The sequence below is a fragment of the Adiantum capillus-veneris genome, chromosome 20 (assembly GCF_014529385.1).
Source record: "Adiantum capillus-veneris isolate H3 chromosome 20, ASM1452938v2, whole genome shotgun sequence".
Lineage (NCBI taxonomy): Eukaryota > Viridiplantae > Streptophyta > Polypodiopsida > Polypodiales > Pteridaceae > Adiantum > Adiantum capillus-veneris.
In genome coordinates, this window is record NC_140950.1 from 46,568,846 (window position 1) to 46,595,581 (window position 26,736).

Genomic DNA, 26,736 nt, shown 5'->3' on the forward strand with positions numbered 1-26,736 from the left:
AAAAAAACTCAACTATGAAATCATATTGGGAAGACCTTTCATGAGACAGGTACAACTTATCCAAGATTGGGGAAACAACTATCTGTACTTGAAGCAGGTGGGATCTATAACAAGAGTCAATCTAAAAGATCAAACTTATAGAGATTTCTTGAAAACACCCATCCAAGAGTTTGATTCAGTCTCTTCGGTTGAAACTAAACTCCCATCCTGGTTAGACAAATACACTCCTATTTGGATGTTGGAAGCTTCAGAAAAAATTAGTGTTTGCCTCTTTCAAGCTTGCGCACAGATTACTACTTCAAACTATCACATCAAATCGGATAAGTGTGAATTGCAGTGTTGAGAGCCCGCATCTTAAGCAGGGTAATAATAGACGCAGATTGTAAAGGTGTTTGAGTGCTTCAGGAGCAAGGTTCTGCAACACGAGACCTCCTTTATATAGCAATAAGCTTGAGAGTGTCCCACCATACGTGTGTGTGTGCGTGTAGGATTTTTTTTTCATATGACTGTGTAAACAGACGCTCCAAAAGCTGTTTTGCTACGCGCGGGTCGAATCTGTTTCTGAAGCAATCCATCATGCCAGGGCTACACTGTATAGTAGGTAACATGTGTGTGTGTGTGTGTGTGTGTGCGTGCAAGGGCGTCACTTATTTTAATGACCCCATACTGCGAAAGCTGCTCTAGCTAGCATAGGTTGCAGAATAGCCATGCCAGTAGTGTAAGAAACTATAAACCTTTAATAAAGATTTCCCCCCTTTTCTTCCATAAGTGGACGAAAATCTAAGGTGATTATTTGGTGAAAAAATCCACTAAAAAATACTTCAAAGTTTCTGAAGCTTTTGCCAGTACTACATTTGTAAAAAGAATTCCCTTTCACCAACCTTCTTGGGTTTTTAAAATTTTAGTTTGATAAAAACTCGTCTAGACCCTTTTAAAAATAAAAAGCCAAGGTGACCAAAGCAACGAATGGCCTTGGGGTTTAATATATTTTTATGTCAATGACCAACGTATATGTGTGTGTATCAACCTAAAACTTGGTCCAAACTGAATTCCAAGTCTTTATTCAAAAAGGGAAAATTATTTGTAAATTTTTTGAAGTTTTGTAAAATATCAAGACTTGTGCTTTTTTGTATGTTTGCGTCAATGATGTAATAAGTTTAACTATATTAACCTTGGTTAGGGTATAGTTTAAAGGTAGGAATAGAGTAGTCGTTATTTAAATTGTCATGAAGCAAGTATGTTCCTGAATTCAACTCCATGGTTCAAAACCAATACATGGCAGTAGGAGTTAAAAATTTGCTAATGATCAGAGTGTGTGTGTGTGTGTGTGTGTGTGTGTGTGTGTGTGTGAGAGAGAGAGAGAGAGAGAGAGAGAGAGAGAGAGAGAGAGAGAGAGAGAGAGCTGAATGATTAGGAAAAATTGAAATAAAAGCTCACAACCTGTTTCTTTATAAGCTCCAAGGGAGTCCAAGCTTAACATGTGGGACGAGACAAGGCAATTTATCATTCAAAACATGGAATGAGATTAAATCATGAAAGAAGCAATAAAGACTATGCATGGAAAGGATTTGGAATATAAAAGAAGAAACAAAAGCTCCTCACGGTTCTTGATTTACTATAGGGTGAGAGGCACATTGATGTTTGAAAGACTTTCTTGGAGTGCGATTCACATCAAGGAGAGATTGACTGATGATGTATTGCCCCAAGAGAGGTTTTGCTAGATCGAAAACCTCACACAATTTGAAGATTGTCATAGCAACTCATTGAGCACAATGGTATGATAATGAGACCTTGGAAGGGAAAAGCCTCCAAGATGAGGAGCAACTCATCTAGGTAAACCGAATGCAAAGGATAGTTTTCTTTCTTTATGGCGGTTCTCCATCTAAAATGAGACGGATGGATTATGAAAACAACCTAACTCTTTGAAAATTTTAAATGCTATAGAACAAATTGAAAGCATGCGAAAGGTGTCTTAGGCCTATGTAGCATGCGAACACCAAGCCAGGGTCCAAGAGAGTGTCTTGGGCGTCTTCATTGTTGCACAACACAAGCAAAAAAATCAAATAAACTAACTACGACACGCCAATTGGAATGACATCAACACTCCTTTAAATGGATCGTGAACTCAATCCTCTCTTAGTCCTTCACACATGGAAACTTATGAGTGTCCATAATAACCGAGAGGTGTAGACAGGAAATTACTCGAATACTGCAAACTTTAGAGGGCCCTTTTTTAAATTGGTTTAATTGGTGTATGGGGGAGCCCTCTTAGTTAACCAAAAAGCTAGGGTATCTCTCATTTCATTTGCCAAACAAAGTGTTTTATCTTACAGCAAAACTCCAAGCGGACCAACGTCGAGTAAGATGGACCCGTTCTCTTCGTCAATGAGTGGAAGTTCGCGTCCTCCATCGCCAGAAGCTCTGGCGGAGCAGGTGCAGAGTCAATTAGCTCAGGTGTACATGGAAGAATTTTTCAACGTGAGGCCCTGTCTCTTATTTTTTTCCAAACTGTGTGAATGAGAGAGAGAGAGAGAGAGAGAGAGAGAGAGAGAGAGAGAGAGAGAGATTGTCATCTCTTTGGAGATGTTTTAAGAGTCCCGTCCGGGTGCTTAGAGGGGCTACATGGCACAAAGCGTTTAAATGGATAACCAGCACTGTCTCCCATTTATATGAGGAACACAAATAGGAGCGGGTATAGTCCGTGTGCTGCAGCCCAGGCTATAAGTTGGAGTGTTCTTGAGGTGTACCTAGTCATTTAGATTGTCTTGTTGGGTTTCTTTTAGCTTGAAGATTAGGTAGACAATGAGTAAATTGACAAGGTTTCCCTGTTAGGGAGTTTTGAAATTCTTGTTGTGCCTATTTTATCTCAAATATTAGGTAGAAAATGAGTGCACTGACAAGGTTTGGAACTCATTGTGAACGGTTTTATTGCTTTCTAATGCACGAAGAGGAAAATGATGTTGTCCGGATAGGCGGTGTGATGGTAGTGACAAGAGTGGAGGTGGTAGGAAACGCTGAACCATCTCGACATGTGAAATGACTCAATACTAGGAAGGGGTGATGAAGTTCTAATAAAGTCAAGGCTGAATATAGTCTCGTCAAATTGAGCATCACATGAGAGAACACCTTCCTTTAAAGGAGGATCTCGAAACAAAATCTTTTGAAGCTGGAGGCATAATCACAAATGTCATCTCTTTAGATTTAGCGTTCAAAGTCCTCTTCTTTTATGGAACATGATCATGAGCAACATAATCAAATTCCTAAAGATGTGGAATAGCATGTTTACGACTTGTAAATGCCTCCTTTGGATGCTGTCCACCGCTTTTGTGAGAGAGCAGTTGCGAAGATAAGCCAATGTAGCCACAACTTCATCTCAAAATGAGGGAGGGAGAGAGACATGATATAGGGTATGGTTTTGTACGGGAATATAGTGTATTAAAGTTTATATCTATGGTTGAAATCCATTCGATGCGTTTTGAAAAGGATTTTTTATTATTGTACGGTGTGTTGTATAGAACGACCATAAATACGGTCGTACAATATGGTGTATTTATATTGTATGGGCATTTGTACACTATTCAGAATCTTCCATGGCATGTGGCATGGAACAAAAATAGCAAGTGGTTGATGTGGCAACCCAAAAATAGCAGGGGTTGAAATGACAATTAATATCAAATGGTTGATTTGGCGATCCAAAAATAGCAGGTGGTTGATTTGGTTGTCCAAATAGAGTAGGTGGTTGACTCGATGATTCAAAAATAGCAATTGGTTGATGCGGTTGCCCAAAAATAGCAGGTGGTTGATTTGGGAGATGGTTGAAATGGCGACCCAAATATAGCAGGTGGCGATGTAAAATAGCAACAAGAGGACTCATTGTTAGCCCCTGCATGGAAAGTGGACACATAGACAGTGCATGCATGGAAAGTGGACACACAGGTAGTGCATGCATGGATAGTGGACACACTGGCATCATATGCATGGAAAGTGGGCACGTTGACGCTCCCAATATGGTAGGAATGAAGCAACCCACACACAAGGAGTTGTTGGCGGCTGCATGGTAAGTGCACACATAGGTACTATCAGCATGGCTTGAACTGTCTCTTATTTTTTTCCAAACTGTGTGAATGAGAGAGAGAGAGAGAGATATTGTCATCTCTTTGGAGATGTTTTAAGAGTCCCGTCCGGGTGCTTAGAGGGGCTACATGGCACAAAGCGTTTAAATGGATAACCAGCACTGTCTCCTATTTATATGAGGAACACAAATAGGAGCGGGTATAGTCCGTGTGCTGCAGCCCAGGCTATAAGTTGGAGTGTTCTTGAGGTGTACCTAGTCATTTAGATTGTCTTGTTGGGTTTCTTTTAGCTTGAAGATTAGGTAGACAATGAGTAAATTGACAAGGTTTCCCTGTTAGGGAGTTTTGAAATTCTTGTTGTGCCTATTTTATCTCAAATATTAGGTAGAAAATGAGTGCACTGACAAGGTTTGGAACTCATTGTGAACGGTTTTATTGCTTTCTAATGCACGAAGAGGAAAATGATGTTGTCCGGATAGGCGGTGTGATGGTAGTGACAAGAGTGGAGGTGGTAGGAAACGTTGAACCATCTCGACATGTGAAATGACTCAATACTAGGAAGGGGTGATGAAGTTCTAATAAAGTCAAGGCTGAATATAGTCTCGTCAAATTGAGCATCACATGAGAGAACACCTTCCTTTAAAGGAGGATCTCGAAACAAAATCTTTTGAAGTTGGAGGCATAATCACAAATGTCATCTCTTTAGATTTAGCGTTCAAAGTCCTCTTCTTTTATGGAACATGATCATGAGCAACATAATCAAATTCCTAAAGATGTGGGATAGCATGTTTACGACTTGTAAATGCCTCCTTTGGATGCTGTCCACTGCTTTTGTGAGAGAGCAGTTGTGAAGACAAGCCAATGTAGCCACAACTTCGTCTCAAAATGAGGGAGGGAGAGAGACATGATATAGGGTATGGTTTTGTACGGGAATATAGTGTATTAAAGTTTATATCTATGGTTGAAATCCATTCGATGCGTTTTGAAAAGGATTTTTTATTATTGTACGGTGTGTTGTATCGTACGACCATAAATATGGTCGTACGATATGGTGTATTTATATTGTATGGGCATTCGTACACTATTCAGAATCTTCCATGGCATGTGGCATGGAACAAAAATAGCAAGTGGTTGATGTGGCAACCCAAAAATAGCAGGGGTTGAAATGACAATTAATATCAAATGGTTGATTTGGCGATCCAAACATAGCAGGCGGTTGATTTGGTTGTCCAAATAGAGTAGGTGGTTGACTCGATGATTCAAAAATAGCAATTGGTTGATGCGGTTGCCCAAAAATAGCAGGTGGTTGATTTGGGAGATGGTTGAAATGGCGACCCAAAAATAGCAGGTGGCTCAAGTGGCGATGTAAAATAGCAACAAGAGGACTCATTGTTAGCCCCTGCATGGAAAGTGGACACATAGACAGTGCATGCATGGAAAGTGGACACACAGGTAGTGCATGCATGGATAGTGGACACACTGGCATCATATGCATGGAAAGTGGGCACGTTGACGCTCCCAATATGGTAGGAACGAAGCAACCCACACACAAGTAGTCGTTGGCGGCTGCATGGTAAGTGCACACATAGGTACTATCAGCATGGCTTGAACTATCTCAGCATTGGTCACACATTTAATGGGTTGTAAAGTGGGGCTTTTTCATCACTTTTTGGCTCCATCTCTCTATGAGAACATCATGTAGTAATGTTGAATTTAAATATAGTAAAGAAATACACTTGTCTATCCCTCCATCCCTGTCTCTCTCTCTCTCTCATGTAAAACCCTGAGCTGTGAGCAATCCATCTCTAAAATCTCTGTCACAAACGCAAGCGCACACGAATAATCAACAAGCTGAAAATAGATATACTTTCAACTCAAGGAGAAGATCGACACAGTATTTGGGACCAGAAGATGGGCTATTCCTCTCCTTAAAGAGAATCTTTATTAGGGAGATTTTTTTTATAAGCATAAGAACCAAAGTGACCCCTCCGTTCTAATTATTCAGACTCGATGGTCGATTCAATTTTGTTTCTGTTTGTTTCTAGAGCGTGAAGCCCTACGGACCGTTCTCGATTTCGTTATGTGATGGAGTACCTGCAAGCAAGATCGACACAGTATTTGGGATCAGAAGATGGGTTGATTCCCCCCTTAAAGAGAATCTTTATTAGGTAGAATCTTTTTACAAGCACAAGAACCAAAGTGACCCCTCCGTTCTAATTATTCAGACTCGATGGTCGATTCAATTTTGTTTCTAGAGTGTGAAGCCCTACGGACCGTTCTCGATTTCGTCCCGTGATGGAGTACTGCAAAAGCACAAACACGAAACAACGCGTATCGCGAATTTACAATTGGTACCTGTCGCTCCAAGTATGGGAAAGCGAACTCCGAGTATTGGCCTCTCTCGATCACTTGTAGATTCCTACCGGAAGTTCTCCTTGTTGCTAGCGCTTGGGCTTTTCGGAGAGACGGAGAGAGAGCATGGGCTGCGTTTATAGGCTCCTGCACTTGGCAAGAATAGCTGGTGCGGAGCCGGCCAAAATAGGGGGTATGGGTAGCTCTAGAGTGAGGGAGACTGGCGGCCAAAATCACCGAGAGCAATCAGAGGGTGTGCTTTTATTTCAGCCAGCGCTGGTTTCTTTTTTAAAAGCCTTGGTTTTATTTAAAGAGGGTTGCTCACTTATTAAGTGGGCGGCCGGTCACTTTTTTTTAAAATGTGAACGTGGAGAAAACTCAATAAAATTGATGCTATACGATCACATTCCAGGTGTCCTCGGATGCAATTCTCTGACACAGATGCAATGCAAACACAGATTCCTCGCAGGAAAGCATTTGCTTTTCTCGGAAAACACTTAAAAAATATTCCACTTTTTAGAAAAAGCTTCTTAGAACCCATCTTATTCGTGTGCTTGCGTCTATATGCGTATTCCTTTTTCCAGTTTGGATTTCCTGCCAGACCCTTATAATATTCCCTTTTCGATGCTCTCGCACCCATCACGTAACGCATCAAGAATATCTGTTTCCCGGTCTCTCCTATCGAACTAACGGTATAGTTCCTTACCTTACGATTCAAGTGCACACATTTAAATATCCTAATTTCAATGAAAAGAAATTACTCAAAAATATAAGAAAATAGTTCATTTAGCAACATCTCTCTAGCTTCTAAATAGTTATCCTCAACTTTAGTACTTATACATATCCTTCCAGAATCTCGGGATAACATGCTAATTCTTGCTCGGTAATCCATTGTCTAAGCCCTGAAGAAGAGAGCCAACTTGTAGATGCCGACCGTCGGCCGAGGGGCCTAAACCCTAAGAAGAACAAGTAACAGAAGAAGAAGTCCTACCAACTTATGGGGACCCCGTCCGATGGGGCCCCAAGAGACATAAAGGATTAAAATAAAGCATGACCCACACACAGAGAGAAAGACTTGCGCGACGTGGTAGCTGTACGGTCAAAACCCGAAAATTGCGGTGACATGATGACATGGCAGGTTGTATGGATTTTCGCGTTTTGCATTGGTTGATGACGTGGCAGCTGTACGGATTCCCGTAAGTTACGGTGGCAGCTTTTTGGCATTGCTTTTGGACCATATGCTTTTGAGTTTGAAGGCTTTTTATGTAAACTGTTTTTTGGGGCCTAGGGCCTTTAAATATGTGCTAAGGGCTCATTCTTTGGCATGCCTATGGAGAAGGTGCAGAGTCTCGAGTACCGGCTTGTACTGTGTTGATGCAATATAAAGAAATACCAAAAGGGGCGCCAAGGTTTGGGGCCAATACTCTCTGGGGTGGAATTCCGTCACTCCGTGTCGCGTGTCGTCTCTCTCTTTCAGTTCAGTTGTTATTGAAGTGCTAAAAGTTTGTTCAATCTGTTCTTTTCTATTGGCACGTGGTGCCCGTCTTGTGACGTGGTATCAGAGCATCAGGCAAGGTTTAGGGCCAATACTCTCTGGGGTGGAATTCCGCCACTTCGTGTCGCGTGTCGTCTCTCTCTTTCAGTTCAGTTGTTATTGAAGTGCTAAAAGTCTGTTCAGTCTATTCGTTTCTATTGGCACGTGGTGCCCGTCTTGTGACAGTGGTATCAGAGCATCAGGCGTGTGCTTTTTTGAAAGCATACCGGTTCTACAAAAGAGCTATCTTCGGCCTCCGACCCCGGGCTTATTTGCCACTCCCACCCTTACTTCATCGCGCATCGGGCGCGCTCCCGTCTTCATCGCTCTCTCTTACGGGGCATAAGCCATAAAGAACCCAAGACTTGGAATTCATGGATTCAATAGAATATTTGTAGTTTTTGCTCAACGAACGTCACGACATTCTTTCGCGGCATCCTTAGCAAAATCTTTCGATGTTGCAAAGTTTTTAACAATTTTTGAACTACATGTTATCCCCTCTGATGCCCCAGGTGGTACCTCCTTCTCCAGCAACAGAAAGTACGAGAGCTTCCAACTGGCAAACTTCTCAGCCGTCTTTTCCGATCGGGGGAGTCTTTAGGATTATGGTGCAGCCATGTGACCCTGATCCAATGCAACCGCCTTTGCCACCGCCGTTGCCCCCACCTCCACCACCACCACCGCCATCAGGCTACAATGGTTGGAGCCCATATGGATACCCTTATTATCCATACTCGGGATATGCGCCTAACCAACCCAAAGATTTCAAAGATGGTGGCACGACAATCAAAGTTTTCACTTTTTCTGAGGTGAAAGATCGCAAGAAAGCATTGCAGCTCCTACAACAATTCAACATCTATGCTTTAGGGTACTATACAGAAGAATCCAAGATTTCTCGAGCAGCAGGATTTCTTAAAGATAATGCTATGCAATGGTGGATTCGGTTGCGACACAACTGCATGCTCCAAGGACCTGGCAAGGTAGTTACATGACTTCTATGTTTGAAGTCCGGATTTTGGCATAGTGGGGCAACTTGAAATTGCTTGCCATCGAAACCATGGACGAATATAACCAAAGGTTTCTCGACGTGTACCTTTCGGTATCCTTCTTTAGATATGTTCCCTTGGAGGCCCAATACGAGCGATACACCATTGGACTACCATCACCATTGCAGGAATATTGTCTAGCCAAGCAAGTCTCCACCATGCAAGAACTTATGGACCATGCCGCGGTCGGCTACATACTGATGAAGGGAAAGGCTAGAGTTTACCACGGAAGAATCTTCGGCCACTAACCACAACTCTCGGCAACAACGAACAAATTCTCGAGAGTCTCATGAAAATCAACCGAAAAGGCCTCGTTTGACGCCTCAACAACGAGACACCTTACTACAAGAAGGCCGATGCTTTGGATGCTTTCAAACAGGGCATAATCATTCTAATTGTCCCAAACACACTGATAGACCAGAGGAGCCGACGCCCGCACCAACGGGTGACAGAGCCCCAGCGCCACCTCCTGCTAAGAGAGCTAGACCCGCTATTGGACTAGTTCCTGATATTATGGCATACTCCTTGAGAGAGTACAAATGAATTGTGTCGAGCATATGGCAAAGTCAATGGCTTTAAAGCCCTTATTTTCTTTGACCTCGGAGCTACAGACAACTTCATCCATCCAGAATTCTTAAAGCAGATGCACTTTGATTATGATGCACAGGGTGGAGAAATTGAAGTTGAGCTAGCCACGGGGCAAACTCAGAAAGTGGTACCGTTCATTGGTGCTCTTCCAGTGACTATTCAAGATTATCATGGAAAAGCTGATTTCCACATCATGAAGTTGGGCAATTGCGACGTTCTCTTGGGCATGCCTTGACACGACAAGAATGATGCGACTCTCCAGGTTTGGAACCGAACCATCACCGTGATGCAGAAGGACAAGCCAATCGTCCTCAAAGTTCGGTTGTCCGAACAAAATCTCGAATGAACTCTCTCTACTTGTTTTTCTTTATAGCTAGAAAGTATTGTTTGAAAATTTGTTTGAAATGGATGGTATCTGTTTTGAACTTGTTTTGGTGTCGACTTGAAATGTCTGACTCTTGTTTTAATACTGATTTCAATGATTGGTGATTTTACTCCCGGGTGGAGTAGTGAGAAATGATGATTGAAAAGTGTTGTTGTGACTCTCGGCTCGGACCTGGATGGTTATGCGGGAGGAGTATTAAGAAGTCTAAGCAGTGGTTACTCTTAGCACCTCCAAATGACGCAGGCTGCGGTATGGGGGCCGTTTGTTTGTAAAAGGCCTCTATATCTCCCGGCCCGGACCTTTTTAGGTTATGCGGGAGGAGTGATGAGGGAGTCGTTGAATATCTCCCGGCCCGGACCCTATTAGGTTACGCGGGAGGAGTGTTCATCCGCGGCTTTATGTTTCTATGTCTTGTAACATGCATATGTGAGCATTTGTGTTGCATTGTGATGTGCCAACCACTGAATATTTCCTAATTGGATGAGATTGCCTGGGTATGTAATTTTAGTGCATTAAGACACACGTGGAAGATCAATACGGTCTAGGTGTGATAGCTAATTTTACTACGCCGAAATATCAAGAGTTCCGATTTGGATGAAAGGAGAAGCTAACTCCTTAACAAAAAGGGCAAACTGATTGTCCTTCGGAATGTCCCTCGGAATGACCCTCGGAAATTTTTGAGCTAACTTGAGTTGTTTTGCAGATATGTTGTAATCGCGGACGATTACTCTCTTTCAAGAAGGGGAGATGTCACAAACTGCTGACGTGTCAAAGCCTTGAAGAAGAGAGCCAACTTGCAGATGCCGGCCGAGGGGCCTAAACCCTAAGAAGAACTAGTAACAGAAGAAGAAGTCCTACCAACTTATGGGGCAGGGTGGTCTCGTACGGTCACGTACGTTTTGTCCACGTACGAAGACGTACGGTACTCATTGAACTAGATAATTTTATGTTGTACGATATGGTTACGTACGTTCAAAAATAAAAACACGCAATTCTTAACCCTAGATTTTACACTTGTGACAATTAGAGAATTGATTATCACATTGGACAAAAAGGCAACTTGCAAGTCCGCTCTTCGTCGAGCTTCTTGGTGCGCATGTCCGCATAGGATGGACCCGTCCACCCCTCATGGATCGACAGCCGCAATAGCTTTCACGATCCTCTTCCACCCTGTTTATGAGACCACCCTGAAAAGTCCGTCCGAGATCAATGTTTTTTAAGCTGGTCAAATGGACTTTAAAAAGGCCGGACAGAACGGACGGGACGTCCAGACGGGACGAGCCGTACGACGGACGAGAACAACCCTGTTATGGGGACCTCGTCTGATGGGGCCCCAAGAGAAGTAAAGGATTAAAATAAAGCAAGGCCCACACACAGAGAGAAAGACTTGCGCCAATACTGATGACGTGGCAGTTGTACGGTCAAAACCCGAAAAATGCGCTGACATGATGACGTGGCAAGTTGTACGGATTTTTGCGTTTTGTGTTGGTTGATGACATGGCAGCTGTACGGATTTCCATAAGTTACACTGGCAGCTTTTTGGCATTTCTTTTGGACCAGATGCTTTTGAGTTTGAAGGCTTTTCACTGTAAACTGCTTTTGGCGCCTAGGGCCTTTAAATATGTGCTAAGGGCTCATTCTCTGGCATGCTTCCTGGAGAAGGTGCAGAGTCTCGAGTACCGGCTTGTACTGTGTTGATGCATTATAAAGAAATATCGAAAGGGGTGCCAAGGTTGGGGCCAATACTCTTTGGGGTGGAATTCCGCCACTCGTGTCGTCTCTCTCTTTCAATTCAGTTGTTATTGAAGTGCTAAAAGTCTGTTCTTTTCTATTGGCACGTGGTGCCCTTCTTGTGACAAACTTACCAAACACTTTCGTGTAATCTTCCCGGATTTGAGCGGTCGCTCCTGAGGATGAATGATCTTCTCCAGTTGGAGTATTTCTTTCATTTCCTCAACCTCTAGAGGTCTCTCAGCAATAGGTTGACTTGGAGGCGGTCCCACATTATTTTCCAATTAGGTGGTAGCTCTAATCGGAACGTCACATCGTTCACTTGGTTATTATTTTAAACGGCCCATAATAACGATAGGAAAGTTTTACCACTTTCCCTTTATGAGTCGCTTGTTTCTTTAGTCTTCCCTTCTCAAATTTGAGCAAGACTAATTGACCGACTGTTAAGTCTAGATTCGTTTTGTGCTTGTCTACAGCTTTCTTATGTTTTTCCTGAGAGCGCAAAATGACTCTCGTAACTTGCCCGTAGGCCGTGTCCAAATCTCGGACAAATTCATTTGTTGTAAAAATCTTACCCTTATTAGTGACAAGGATCGGTGGAAGCAAAGGCTTACCTTTAAGAATCTCAAAAGGTACTTTCCCTGTAGACGAATGTACGGTATTGTTATACGCGTACTCGACAAGGGGCAAATACTTTTGCCAATTAGACCGTCTTTCTGACACATAAGATTCCAACATATCCAATACTGTGGAATTAGCGATCTCACTCTGTCCATTTGTTTGAGGATGATATGCAGAAGAAAAATTCTGCTTCGTGCCAAGGTTATCAAACAAAGCACGCCAAAAAATTCCTGTCATGCAAGGATCTTGATCACCTACAATAGATTTGGGCATATCATGATGTTTAAAGATGTGCGCTATAAAAATCCTAGCCATATGATCCCTTTGATCGTCTTCTTGACTCGAATAAAGTGAGCTTGCTTGCTAAATTTGTCCATAATGGTCCAAATCGCATCATTTCCAATCTGAGTCTTTGGAAGATCCATAATAAAATCCATGGCAATACTCTCCTAGGGTTGATCAAGTACAGGCAAAGGTTGGAGTAACCTAAGCGTCTTATACCAATCGTACTTTACCATTGGCAAACCAAACATTCCTTGACATATTGATCAATGTCTGCTTTAAGGCTTGGCCAAAAGAAATACCTTTCCAATGCTTAAGTCGTAGGGAGTATTCTGCGATGACTGCCATAAGGCGAAGCATGTGCTTCTTCCACGATTTTCTTCCTCAATGTCACCACCAAGCAAATTGCTTGGTGGTGATAGAGGTAACCATTCCGATTGGAATAGGGATATTCATTCTCTCCGTTTTGTAACTTGCTGCAAATGGAGAAGTCGGGGTCGTTCGGATACAAATCTAGAAGTGATTCTAGTTCTTGGTGATGTACAAAAGTAACTGCATTCATCCTAGGCCATCTAAACAATGCGTTTACAGCCGCATTCTTACTCCCAGCCGTATGAATGATCTGGAAGTGAAACATGGACAAAAAGTTGGCCCATCTCATCTGCTTGTCAGATAGCTTCCGTTGCGTGAAATAATACGGTAAACTCTGATGATCAGTTTTGATCACAAAATCTGCTCCTTGAAGATAATGCTTCCATGTAGACAAGGCGTGAATCACAACCATAAGTTTCTTCTTGTAAATTGAGGCATGCAATTGTGTATCCTTAAGTTGTCTACTTTCATAAGCCACTGCATGGGCCTCTTGGTTAAGTACTACACGGATGCAATCACCTGAAGCATCGCAGTGAACTTCGAATGGTTTCCTTAAGTATGACACTATCCATGGTCTAATTGCTACTTTAGCCTATTAAAGGCACCTTGTTGTCGCGGTTCCCATTTGAAAGGGATCTTCTTCCTTGTTAGGTCATGGAGTGGTCCTGCGACTTGAGCAAAGCCTAGGTGGGAACACAGTCCCAAAAAGCTACATACATAATGTACTGTAGTTGGAGTTGGCCAATTTTGTATCACCTGGATCTTTGTGGGATCCATACTCACTTGGTTGTGTGAGACTATATGGCCCAGATAGTATATCTCAGTGAGAAAGAACTCTCTCTTCTTTGCATTCACATGTAGTTCATGTTTTCGCAATTCTTGAGACACTATGTCCAAGTGCTTCCGATGTTCCTCCTTAGTCTTCGAAAAGACGAGTATGTCATCAAAGAACACTCGTGTAAAAGCTCGGTGTGGGCTGAAATTTCGATCCATCATTCGATTGAATGTGGCAGGAGCATTGGTCAAGGTGAAAGGCATCAACAAAATTCATAAGGTATAAAGATTGTGCAAAAGGCAGTCTTATGGACATCCTCGAGGGCTATGCGTATCTGATGATACCCGCTCTTTAAGTCAATGCGACTAAAGATGCTTGCATCCTGCAACCTATCGAGGATATTATAATTTATCAATCCGAGGAATCAGAAAGCGATTCTTGGTAGTGATCTTGCTTAGAGATCGGTAGTCTATGCACATTTGAAACGTGCCATCTTTCTTCTGTACCAATAGAATTGGAGAGCAATAAGGCAAAGTACTTGGTCGTACTAGACCTTTTTCCAAAAGCTCGTTGACTTGCTTCAAAATTTCCTCTTGTTGAGCAAGACTTACCCTGTAAGGGGGTTGGTTTGGGGGAGAGCTACCCGGTACGAGATCAATACATCGATATGATGATCTTCTTGATGTTTCGGAGGTAGCTTAACTGGCAGAGTATCTGTGAAACATTCAATACTTTTCAAGAAATTGAAAATGATCAATTTCCAAACTAGAGAGAGAACCCTCATTAGTTTTATCGTTTTCTCGTGCAAAAATCAAGTAAGCAGAAAGGCACTTCTTTATTTCCTTCTTAATGGAGATATGGCTTACAATAGGGAATAGCCATTCCCCTGTATCAACAAAAAATTTAATGTTCTTGCCCTCATGCGCGATCGTCTTCTCTAAATAATATGGGATCGGTTGCATATGGTAGTGCCATGGCATACCCAAGATGATATCACATCCCTCGATGTAAGGTGCAGCGGAATGAACGTTTGACTTTGCTCAAGATGAGTGCTCCGAACTACGTTCAAGGTTCCTTTTACTTACGGAAGGGAGAGCCTTCCGTTCCTTTAGTGAGAGAGTGCAATGGACACAACAAAGTGAATGGACACTGTGAATGGAAGTGCATGAGACTGAGAGAGAGAGAGAGAAGAAAATACGACATCAAAGACGTTGTAAAAACCCTCCTCCGAAGGCCCCACTCTCTATGGCGAGAGCGGTCTACTTATGATTGCACAAATCTCTACAATTGCTTGGACTTGCCGACGATGTCGACGACGATGAGAACGACGACGAGACGGGCTGAAATCTGAAAATGCTAATGGCTGAAATCTGCAAATCTTTATTTGCTGAATTCTGACTCTACGGCGATGACGACGACGTGCTGAAAACGCAGATGCTGAAATCTGCGTTTTCCGGGCTGAAAATACAAACTTCAATGGATCCCACCGTGCGGCGAGGAACTGCTGCGGGAAGGGGAGATCTACGAGGTTCGGGACTTGATCTGCAAGTGCTAAAGGCTGAAAACTGAAAACGCTGGTCCTATGGCTGATTCTCTCGCGATGATCTGCAAAAACGCTGAGGTTGTTCTGCAAACCAAAAAAGCTAGGGCTGAAAACCGACTTTGCGGGGAAATCTGCTAACGCTAGGAAATCTGTTGTGTTGCTGTGGAAATCTGCTAACGCTGGGGCTGATCTGTTGTCTACTGTCGTTGGGAATGTGCAATTGCAAAAACGCTGGCTGATTTGGTGCAAAAATGCTAGGCCTTCTGTTGAGAGTAAACGCCAGAGTTGTCGCGGGGGTTGGTCTTGCTGAGAAGTTGTCTATTGAGCAAGGTGCTCGTGCTGCCTCTTTTGCCAGAAAGTGCTATCTCTGGTTTGCTTATATATTATCTTAGCAAAATTGCCTTACCTAGTTTCCAACAAATCACTTAAAAATACTAAGTGAAAAATGTCAAAAAATAGGGAAAATAGGTCTATGGACTTAAAAAATGCTACTGATGGTTTCTGACTGGAATCTGATGGTCATGTTGTGTGCAACCAGAGGATATGCATCTAATCTAAGTGTCTGGATTTGCACGGTCTACGAACAGACTCACAAAAGTGCCAGATCACTTCCTATTCTAGACTGACTTGATTGAACTGAACCTTGGTCATGCTGTAACTTGTCCATGGACACATAGGGTTGGATGTGTCACGTGACACTCGATGCGTGCCATTAAAAATGATTCGCGGTCCTTGTACTTGCCAATCCGAAGATTAAGCTATCCTTGCACGGGAGTTGCATTGGTGGTCAATGAAACCGGCCCGTAGGGCGGTAGGCGTTGGCTTTCACCCGAAATTCTTTACTTTAGACACGCACAGAGAGAACGTGCAAAGGAAACCTGTGACGGGAATTAAGACTTAAGTACACACACGGCTCGGAAGCTAGAATGCCCCGAGCAGATGCCAACAACCTGTAGGCCCCAAAATTGGCGCCCCTTTCGGTATTTCTTTATACTTTGAGAGGGTAAATTACAAGGTAGAGTCCTGGGAATCCTTTATCTGTATCCCGCTAGATACTATCTGATTTGGCCAAATTTCGGCAGCATAACAGCCCCAAAACTTGCAAAATCAATTCCCCTGGTGGATCTCACTTGCACTGATGTAAACCCTATGATTCCTGCCCAAAAACAGTAAATTCAGCTCGCTGTATTTATTGGTTTTTGCCCTGTTTCCGGCCTTAAATAGTCCTTAAACTGTTCTCTGCCAATGGGGCACGATTCCCAAAGGTTCTGACGTTCGTATGACTGAAAAACAGTCAATTTTCTGCACATACACAACGCTGAATTTGCACCTGTACGGTGAGGTTATGACCCTCATCGGTGCCTGCTTTGGAGTAGCAACTAGCTACCCCTGTTCCTGCTCAAGGAGGCTCTTGCCTCAGCACAAAAGCATGAAACCACACAGTTGTACATCAGTCAAATGAAGAGCCCTCTTGTGGGGCATCACATAACTGCACGTAGGGGGGAGAGAGAGTAGTGTGTAGCGTGCAGGGCATCACTCCTAGCACCACACTGTACATGGGAGGTAAAGAAAGCACTCCATAGCTCTTAACTTGTGACAAAAATGCATAATGAAGCCTCTCCTAGCTTAAAAATCAGCGCGCTTTTTTATGCATGAGGCAAGTTCATGAAAAATTGCCACGTGGCGCATTTACAAGCTTTTGCCCGTTTCGGGGTTGCCGCCTAAAAATCTCCCGATTGGTCGCCCAGTTGACTTCGCGGCAAAGTTGTAAAGTGTTCCCCTAGTCATACCGGAGGTAATGACGCGAACACATTTCGTGGCCCAAAATAGCAATTCCCTAAATTTTAGGAAATGATTCCGTTGGGCTCCCTGTGGTCATCTGACCATCTATCCTCATTGGGACCGCATCCAAAAATGCAATGTGACCCAACTGTCGGATATTTTCTGCTGGTAGTCCCACCTTGACTTTATGCCTTTATTGAGTTCACTTCGTAGTATCCACCAACTTGCTAAGTGCGACGGGGGGACCTATATGATCTTGCTCTGAGCCTAGACATCCTCTTACTATACGAATTTCAGTGCTGACCACTTCCCGTCTGCTGGTGAAACTACCGTTCACATTGGCCATACAATGTTCTGCCGTTTGCTACTTCAAGAAGAGGGTCTCAAAAATAAAACAAACCCCACTGGAAAGAAACCAACAACTAAAGTTAGCAGCTGCCACGTCCTCGTGACATAGTTAACAACTGCCACGTCCATGTGATATACCCCCCTCTTGAAATCGCAAACGTCCTCGATTGCATACCATAAATACACGCCACTGATGATCTTATGCTATTAACGCTCTTTTATCATCGCATGTATCCGCAAGAAAGGTCGTAACACATAGATACAAATGACTTAATGAGACCTTCATACTTTTGTCATTTCCATCTATTACATTGAATTCATATGTACATTTGATGTACTAGCTCCATCATTACCCCTCCGTTGCACACGTTGGGTTGGGGCTTAGGTAGGTTGTAACCCCAAGGCTTTAAGGTAAAGCTGCAATACATTTGGTGACTCTGACAGTTCATGCTCTTCCATCCACTTTGCATCCATAGGCGGATAGTTGTTGAACTTCACCAAATAACGTCTTGCAACTTGTCCAAATGGGAGGAACCTTTTTGCCGCCTTCAACAATCTCAAATGGCGCCTTGCCTGTGGACGAATGCATTGTATTGTTGTACGCATACTCAAGCATAGGCAAATACTGTTCCCACTTGCCTTTATTATCTGACACATAGCATTTCAACAGATCTAAGACAGTAGAATTAGCCTCTTCTGATTGTCCATCAGTTTGTGGATGAAACGAAGACGAAAAATTGAGCGTAGTGCCCATGTTCTCAAACAATCCTCTCTAGAACAAACTGGTCATGCAAGGATCATTATCACTGATAATCGATTGTGGCATACCATCGTACTTAAACACATTGTACATGAACAAGCGTGCCATCTGATCAAATCTTCTTCCTGACAGGGATAAAATGAGCCTGCTTGCTGAACCTGCAGATAATGGTCCATATACCATCATTCCCTGTTGGCGTTCTTGGAAGATCAAAGATAAAGTCCATAGCAATGCTTTCCCATGGCTTATCCGGAATCGGCAGTGGTTGTAACAACCCTGGTGTCTTTTGCCTGTCAAACTTGACCTTTTGGCAAACTATGCATGCTCGCACAAAGGCATCCACATCTCTCCTGAAGGTAGGCCAATAGAAGAATGTCTCTACCGCTTTAACTGTTGCATCAATGCCACGATGCCCTGCATATGGTGGAACATGACTCTCTTCCGTAACCTTATGTCGCAGTGGCCTTGTGACACAAAGTCTGCCATGCATCATCATAAAACCATCTCTGAGGAGGGAGTGCTCATGATGTTGCCCCTCTTGTAACTGTTCAAAGATCCTTGCAAAATCTTCATTAGGAGTATACTGTTCCTTCATGTCATCTAGCTCATGATAATAAGGAATTGACACAGCTGAAATTTGTGGCTTTCTTGATAACGCATCAGCCACAACATTCTTCTTGCCTTCCACATGCATAATCTGGAAGTGGAACATGGAAAGAATGTTTGCCCATCGCATATGCTTTTCGGATAACTTTGACTGTGTCAAGAAGTATCGCAAGGTCTGATGATCTGTTTGGACAACAAAATCAACACCTAAGAGGTAGTGCTTCTAGCTAGAAAGCGCATGAATCACGGCCAAGAGCTCTTTCTCATAGACTTGCATAGTCCTCTTTGGCCCTTGCAAAATTCGGCTTTCATAAGCTACTACCCGTCCGTCTTGCATTAGCATTGCTCCGATGCTATTGCCACATGCGTCACACTGGACCACAAACGACTTCCTGAGATCTGGCAAAACAATTACTGGATCTGAAGTCAACTTTTCCTTTAAGAGACTAAAAGCTGAAATCTCTTTTTGGGTCCATCTGAAAGTGACCTCTTTCTTTTGCAAAGGGTGAAGAGGCGATGCTATCTCTGCAAAATTCCTAATAAACCTTCTATAGTAGGAACACAATCCCAAGAAGCTTCTGACATCATGCACAATCCTCAAGTCTGGCCATGTCTTAATAGCTTCGACCTTTGCGGGATCCATTTTGTCACCATCCTTTGAGACTATGTGGCCAAGAAAGTGGATCTCTTCGAGGAAGAATTCACTTTTCTTAGGATTGACAAGTAACCTGTGACTGCGCAGCTCTTGGAACACAATGGTCAAGTGATGCCTATGCTCCTCTTCATTCTTCGAATACACTATCATGTCATCGAAGAACGTCCCAACAAACTGTTGATACGAGCGGAAAATCCAGTCCATCATTCTGTTGAACGTGGCAGGAGCATTTGTTAGCCCAAACGGCATCACTAGAAACTCATAAAGACCAAATGTCGTTCTAAATGCAGTCTTGTGCACATCCTCTGGCCTTATATGATTCTGATGGTACCCACTCTTAAGGTCTATCCTGCTGAAAATTGTAGCACCCTCTAAACGATCGAGAATATCATCAATTCGAGGAATAGGAAACCTATTCTTGATGGTATTCTTTTTCAACGCAGGTAATCAATACACATGCGCCATGAGCCATCCTTCTTTTGCACTAGGAGCAGTGGGGAGCAAAAGGGTGAAGAACTAGGCTGAATCAGCCGCTTCTCTAATAACTCCTCAACCTGGCCCATAATCTTTCTACTGCGCCGCGCTAACCTTGTAGGGAGGTCTATTTGGTGGGCTACACCCTGGCACCAAATCTATCCAATGGTCCTCAGGTCTCTCTGGCGGCAATTGCGACGGTAATGAATCAGAAAAACAGACACTAAACTTTTGCAGAAATGTTGACCTTTCTTTATCTAACACAGATAAATTTGACTGATCACTATTTGCGACATCAGGCGCAAAAATCTAGTACACAGAAAGATGATTCTTTATTACAGAAGTGATAGCAGAAGCAAATACAATAGGGACTGACTCTCCTTTAAGCTTTACATCCAAGATGTGAGTTTTGCCCCTAATGACTGGATATGCAGACGCAACTTTCCAATAATGGGAGTAACACACTCTGAGTGGCCAGGACATGCCAACCTTGTCTCTGTTGTGTACCCCATCTCTTCAGCTCTGATGCCCAACTTCGTAGCTAATTCTGGTGAGATAAAGTTGGCTTTGGCACCTGGATCAAAGAAGATGAGTGCCGTTTGATCCCTAACTTTACCCCATGCCTTGCATAACTCACTAGCATCTGTATTGGGCCTGTCACCCACCATGTCTGGCACTAAACCTGCCGTGGGTTTAGGCTTCTTGCCTTTCCGGTCTTCTTTATCATTAGAGTTAGCTGGTCTTTTCCTTTGTGGACAATTGGTAGCAAAGTGACCAGCATTTGTTTTCAGCCGTTAGGACCTTCTTTTCCTCGAGCGACTTGCGCACAAAAGGCTTCCTTTTCTGTTTCTTTGCCTGCGCTCCATAAGTCCCGGCTGAATCCTTGTTTTTGGTGGCCTTTTCTGACCCCTGCGATGCATCAAGAGCCGTTTTCACAAAGGGCTTCTTCGTTGAATTTTTCTTTTGCTGCCCTCCTTTGTCGTTGCTCGGAAATCCACTGTCCTCTTCTTTCAACAAGGCAAGACCAGTGTTCGCAACTTCCATTAGCTGAGTGAGGGTAGCCACTCCGTTCTTGGTACAGTAATCTCGAAGCCCTTTAGGCAGCCCACAACAATACTTCTCTATCTGCTCTGTCAATGGCACAAATTTGTAGGAGGTTACTGAGAGTAACGCTTTACAAAACCTCCTATTGTACTCCAGCAAGCTCTTGCACGAAGCTGAAGTAAGCTGGTGCCAATCTGTCAGACGTCGGCTTCAAATTCATTTGATAGCCAAGCAGATGCAAACGTTTGCTTGAAGTAAACCCAAGTGGCGGGTGCCTGTTTTTGCATTAACAATGTCGTCCACCATGTGAGCGCATTGTCCTTTAAGAAAGTGGCAATTTTCCTGACCTTAGAGGCCTCTGTGAAATTCCCTCCTGCAGAAGCTGTATCAAACTGCTGGAGGAAAGCGAGATCTCAGCCTTTGTCTTATCCTCGAAGCCATTGAAGGTACTGAACTTTACAGCTGCACCACCTTCTTTGTAAGCTTTTGGCTTCTCCAGTGCCCCCAAGTTGTCATAAGGAATGGTCTACAACATGGGCACTGTAGTAGGCATGATCGGCACATCTTGGCCATTCACGTTTTGTGTCAGAGGTGCGATATCTGGCTGCTGTCCAAAAAAACCAGCCATGCCAAAATGACCCTGTGGCACCCCGAACTGGCCCTGGTTGTAGTAAAAACCTTGCTGCATGCCGATACTACCATACATGGGGTTTGGCATGATGCCTTGCATATCCCCAAACACTGTTCCTGGCATGTACAGCTGACTTCCAGGCGCATAACCAGCCATACTTTGGAACACTGATCCACCCCTGAAATACCCAGGATATACCGTGGGTGGTGGAAAAGCTGGGTGCATTGTCTGGTATCCAGTTCCCTGTCCATTCAAGACAACAGTGGGCTCTGAAAGGTGGCGGGCTGAACTGGCATAGCCTGTGGAATAGTCGCTCTAGCCACCTCTTCAAGCACAGGAGGAACCTGTTTTGGAGCCCCTGACTCTGCAACATGCGAGTGTTCCCTTTCTTGCTGAGTCGCACTAAGTACTTGGGCTTGAGCCTCAACAAGCTCCATACGCGGTGTAGGTTGCCTATTTTGCTATTGCACTGGTGGCACTTGCAAGAACTCCATAAACCTTGGATTCTACACCAGCTGCGAAAAGACATTCACCGCGGCAACTAACTGAGTCCTGAACGCATCATCCTCAAGTTGCCCAGTCATAAAGCCCTGTACTACTGGAATGACATTCACATTGACAGGAGGTACAGTCTGACGTAGCCGTGAGCTCTCGCTAATCTCGAAAACCATAGGGATTTCCTGTCTGTCCTTTGAAGAGGAACCCTCTTCCATAATGCCCTTCCCTTTGTCGTCCATAGCGTAATCCCGCGTTCCTGCACTCTGTGACTTTACCCAAAACAACCGAGGCTCACTCTTTGAGAAAAAAGTGATTGATATCCTGGCAATGGAACCATGAAACCGGCTCGTAGGGCGGTAGGCGTTGGCTTTCACCCAAAATTCTTTACTTAAGACACGCACAAAGAGAACGTGCAAAGGAAACCTGTGACGGGAATTAAGACTTAAGTACACAGATGGCTCGGAAGCTAGAATGCCCCGAGCAGACGCCGACAACCTGTAGGCCCCAAAATTGGCGCCCCTTTCGGCATTTCTTTATACTTTGAGAGGATAAATTACAAGGTCGAGTCCGGTGAATCCTTTACCTGTATCCCGCTAGATACTACTTGATTTGGCCAAATTTCGGCAGCATAACAGCCCCAAAACTTGAGCAAAATCAATTCCCGTGCTGGATCTTACTTGCACTGACGTAAACTCTTTGATTCCTGCTCAAAAACAGTAAATTCAGCTCGCTGTATTTACTGGTTTTTGTCCTGTTTCCAGCCCTAAACAGTCCCTGAATCGTTCTCTGCCAGAGGGGCACGATTCCCAAAGGTGTTGGCGCCCGTATGGCTGAAAAACAGTCAATTTTCTGCGCATACACAACGCTGAATTTGCACCTGTATGGTGAGGTTATAACCCTCACTGGTGCCTGCTTTGGAGTAGCAGCTAGCTACCCCTGATCCTGCTCAAGGAGGCTCTTGCCTCAGCACAAAAGCATGAAACCACATAGTTGTACATCAGTCAAATGAAGAGCCCTCTTGTGGGGCATCACATAACTGCATGTAGGGGAGAGAGAGAGCAGTGTGTAGCGTGCAGGGCATCACTCCTAGCACCACACTGTACATGGGAGGTAAAGATAGCACTCCATAGCTCTTAGCCTGTGACAAAAACGCATAATGAAGCCCCTCCCAGCTTAAAAATCAGCGCCCTTTTTTCTGCATGAGGCAAGTTCATGAAAAATTGCCACTTGGCGCATTTTACAAGCTTTTGCCCGTTTCGGGGTTGTTGCCTAAAAATCTCCCGACTGGTCGCCCAATTGACTTCGCGGCAGAGTTGTAAAGTGTTCCCCTACTCATACAGGAGGTAATGACGCGAACACATTTCGTGGCCCAAAATAGCAATTCCCTAAATTTTAGGAAATGATTCCGTTGGGCTCCCTGTGGTCATCTGACCATCTATCCTCATTGGGACCGCATCCAAAAATGCAATGTGGCCCAACTGTTGGATATTTTCTGCTGGTAGTCCCACCTTGACTTTATGCCTTTATTGAGTTCACTTCGTAGTATCCACCAACTTGCTAAGTGCGACGGGGGGACCTATATGATCTTGCTCTGAGCCTAGACATCCTCTTACTATACGAATTCCAGTGTTGACTACTTCCCGTCTGCGGGTGAAACTACCGTTCACATTGGCCATACAGTGTCCGACTGTTTGCTACTTCAAGAAGAGGGTCTCAAAAATAAAACAAAACCCATTGGAAAGAAACCAACAACTAAAGTTAGCAGCTGCCACGTCCTCGTGACATAGTTAACAGTTGCCACGTCCCCCTGACAGTCAACCCCTCGAATGCCGATCCGAAAGTGACCAGAGTTCCAAGCTGAGCCGGTGTGAGGCCCAAGCAGTCTGCAGCTTCCAGTGTGATGAAGTTGTCCGTCGATCTAGGGTCGTAGAGGATCAACACCCGTTGGTTATTCACAAATCCCTAGCCTGTAAGGCTGACATTTCCCTTTTTTTGTTTTTGTATTCCCCTACACATTAGGAACGGATTCAAGCTTGGTGGAGCGGGTTCCCTTCTTCGAAGATGCTTGGTCTTGCTGTTGCTACCGAACAAGGCAGTCCGTCTTCATGTGTCCTTTCTCACCATAGGAGAAGGACCTTCCTTGCTCTTTGAAGGTTTGTGCTTGATTTGGCGTGAGATACTTGAGTTGTTCGCTCTGGTTTCTTAGGCTGATCCAGGTCCTTTGGGGGACGCTTTGTACCTTGGTTGCCATGGTCATCATAATCCGCTCTTTGCCTTGCACGGTACGTGCTGTGTTCCATTCGTCTGGGAGTACCAGTGGAATATAGATCCTTGGCAGTGATTGACTCCATCATCCGCTGAAGGGTGTCGTGCGGGTACACCTACATTCTTCGAAGCGGTGGTTGAAGGCCTGCTTCGAACTTCTTCACCTTCTTGTTGGAAATCTTCATGAAAGACGTAATTTTCAGAAGAACCTACCTATACTTGTCGACATAAGCCATGACTTTCTCATGTTCCTTCTAGGCGAGCCAGTCCCATTCCTTCCGAATGTCCTCGAAGTCGGCGGAAGAAATTGTTTATAAAATTCAGTTTTGAATTGAGCCCACGTTCTGGCTTGTGTACCTTCCAGAATCTTGGCTAACCACCAGTTGCTTGCTATCTCCTTGAGATGCATCCCAACATAATGCAACTTGGATATTTCAGTGAAGTCTCTCTCTGTTTTGTGTAATTATCAAACTCGACATCCTTGTTACAAGATTTGAAAACCCACATCTTGCGGTGACGCTTAAAGTTATCCTTCTTGAACTTGGGCTTTTCTTTAGCAAGGAAGTAGTAGGAGTTTTCTTCTTAGGAGCAGATTTAGATGTCTTATTAGAAGTAGATGTAGTAGTATAGTCAGGAGAGTATGATGGAGAAGAGATAGAGATATCCTTGCTGTCGTTAAGCAGAGAAAGTTCTTTTGCCTGGCCCTTGCTCTTGAAAGGTTTTTCTTTATCCGGAGATCCCTTGTGCGCTTCGGCGCCTCTTTCTGTATCCTCCTCTGCGGGTTGCTATGATCGGTTCGTCCTCATCCTCTTCTGACAATTCCGACCGCTCTTCCTCTTTTGATTCTAGTGATGAGAACAAAAAGGGCAAGAAGCGACAGAAGAACCAAAGACAAGGAAAGAACAAGAAGGCCAAGAAAAGCAGATTCCACCACAGATGTCAGAAATTTTCTGACAGTTCTGAGGAGGATTCATCCTCTTCTGAGAGCTCGGACTCTGATGATTAGATGTTTTATTCTAAGAGGAAGCACTTTTATAGAGCCAATCAATACGACTTTCCAAAAATTCAAGGAGGACGGACAAGCGATTAAATTTGATATCTTTTCAGGTTTTCGAGATGCACACAAGGCCCTCGCTTTTATTCGACAGTGTGATATAGCTTTTTTTGGAGGGCGCTATTCAGAGCACTCTACCAAGAGTAGAAGGGCAACATTCTACTTGAAGGAAATGCACGGACATGGTGGTCCACTCTTCTGTTACGAAAAGAAGCCCCGACAAAGTGGTTTAAGTTCAAGAGACTTTTTATTTCCTCGTGGCTCACTCAAGAGTACGACCATGACGTGATTACTGCCTGGAATCAGCTTTGGACGGTGAAGGTAGATACTTTGGATACTTATTGCAAGAGATTTTGGGATGTTTTTCTACTTGCTTCATCCTTTAAAAAGATTAGTTTTATGCAGTAAATCGAGCGATTTTGCTGAGGATTGCCCAAAGAGATACGAGATTACTGCTTGTAACAAAAATCTCAGTGCATAGAGCAGTTGATGGGACATGCTAAGCAATGGTTTTCTATGCATTCAGGTAACCTAACTTATCCAGTAGATCAACCTTCGACAAGTGGTGATAGAAGAAGAGGAAAGCAAGATGCATGTCCCCGATTGAGAGACGAACAGAAAGACGAATATTGTTGCTAAATTGGCTTTATCTAACAGGAAAATAATTCTAAATGAATTATTGGATTTATAAGTGAGAGGGTTTTCTTGCTTGGAACACCAAGAAAAATAATTCTAAATGAATTATTGGAATTTTAAGTGAGAGGGTTTTTCTCACTGGGGACATCCGAGTACAGTATATTCATAGTGCGTCATTTAGAGTAATGACGGGAGCACTGTGAAAGGGAATATCTGTAAGGCCACCATGAACGGGTACTTCTGATGCGTCACATCGGATGGGTGACAAGGAGCATCGCGAAGAAGTATCCGACCATCCGGGAACGGACATCTCTGATGCGTCATAGGATGGGTGACATAGAGCATCGCGAAGGAGATTGTACCGTAAGTTCGGTAGGAAAGGACTATGTGATGGGTATTCCTAATGCGTCACAAGGTGGGTGACAGGTGCATCGGAAAGGGGATATCCATAGTCAAGAGGAAATTCCGAACTATGTTGGAATTGTGCACAAGGAAAAGCAAGCACTTGAGTGTAGATGGGTTCAGAGGAAACTTTGAGGAAAAACGGATGCTTTCTGAGAAAGCAGGATTGCTTTTCAGGAAAGCAGATGCTTTCCCGGGAGGAATTCTATGTTTGCATTGCAACTGTGCATGTGATTGCATCCAGGGACGCCTAGGAAGTGTTGTGAAAGCATTGTTTTT

At 43.8% G+C, this 26,736-nt stretch overlaps 1 protein-coding gene across 1 annotated transcript in view; it reads left to right on the forward strand.

Moving 5' to 3' along the window:
* The first annotated feature begins 2,315 nt into the window (after positions 1-2,315).
* TIM13 (translocase of the inner mitochondrial membrane 13) overlaps positions 2,316-26,736 on the forward strand; it is a 34,329-nt gene continuing 9,908 nt past the window's right edge. The window contains exon 1 of the mRNA XM_086492403.1: positions 2,316-2,478. Within this exon, the coding sequence (XP_086348529.1) occupies positions 2,365-2,478 (114 nt within the window). The 5' untranslated portion in view covers positions 2,316-2,364. The remainder of the gene's footprint in view (positions 2,479-26,736) is intronic.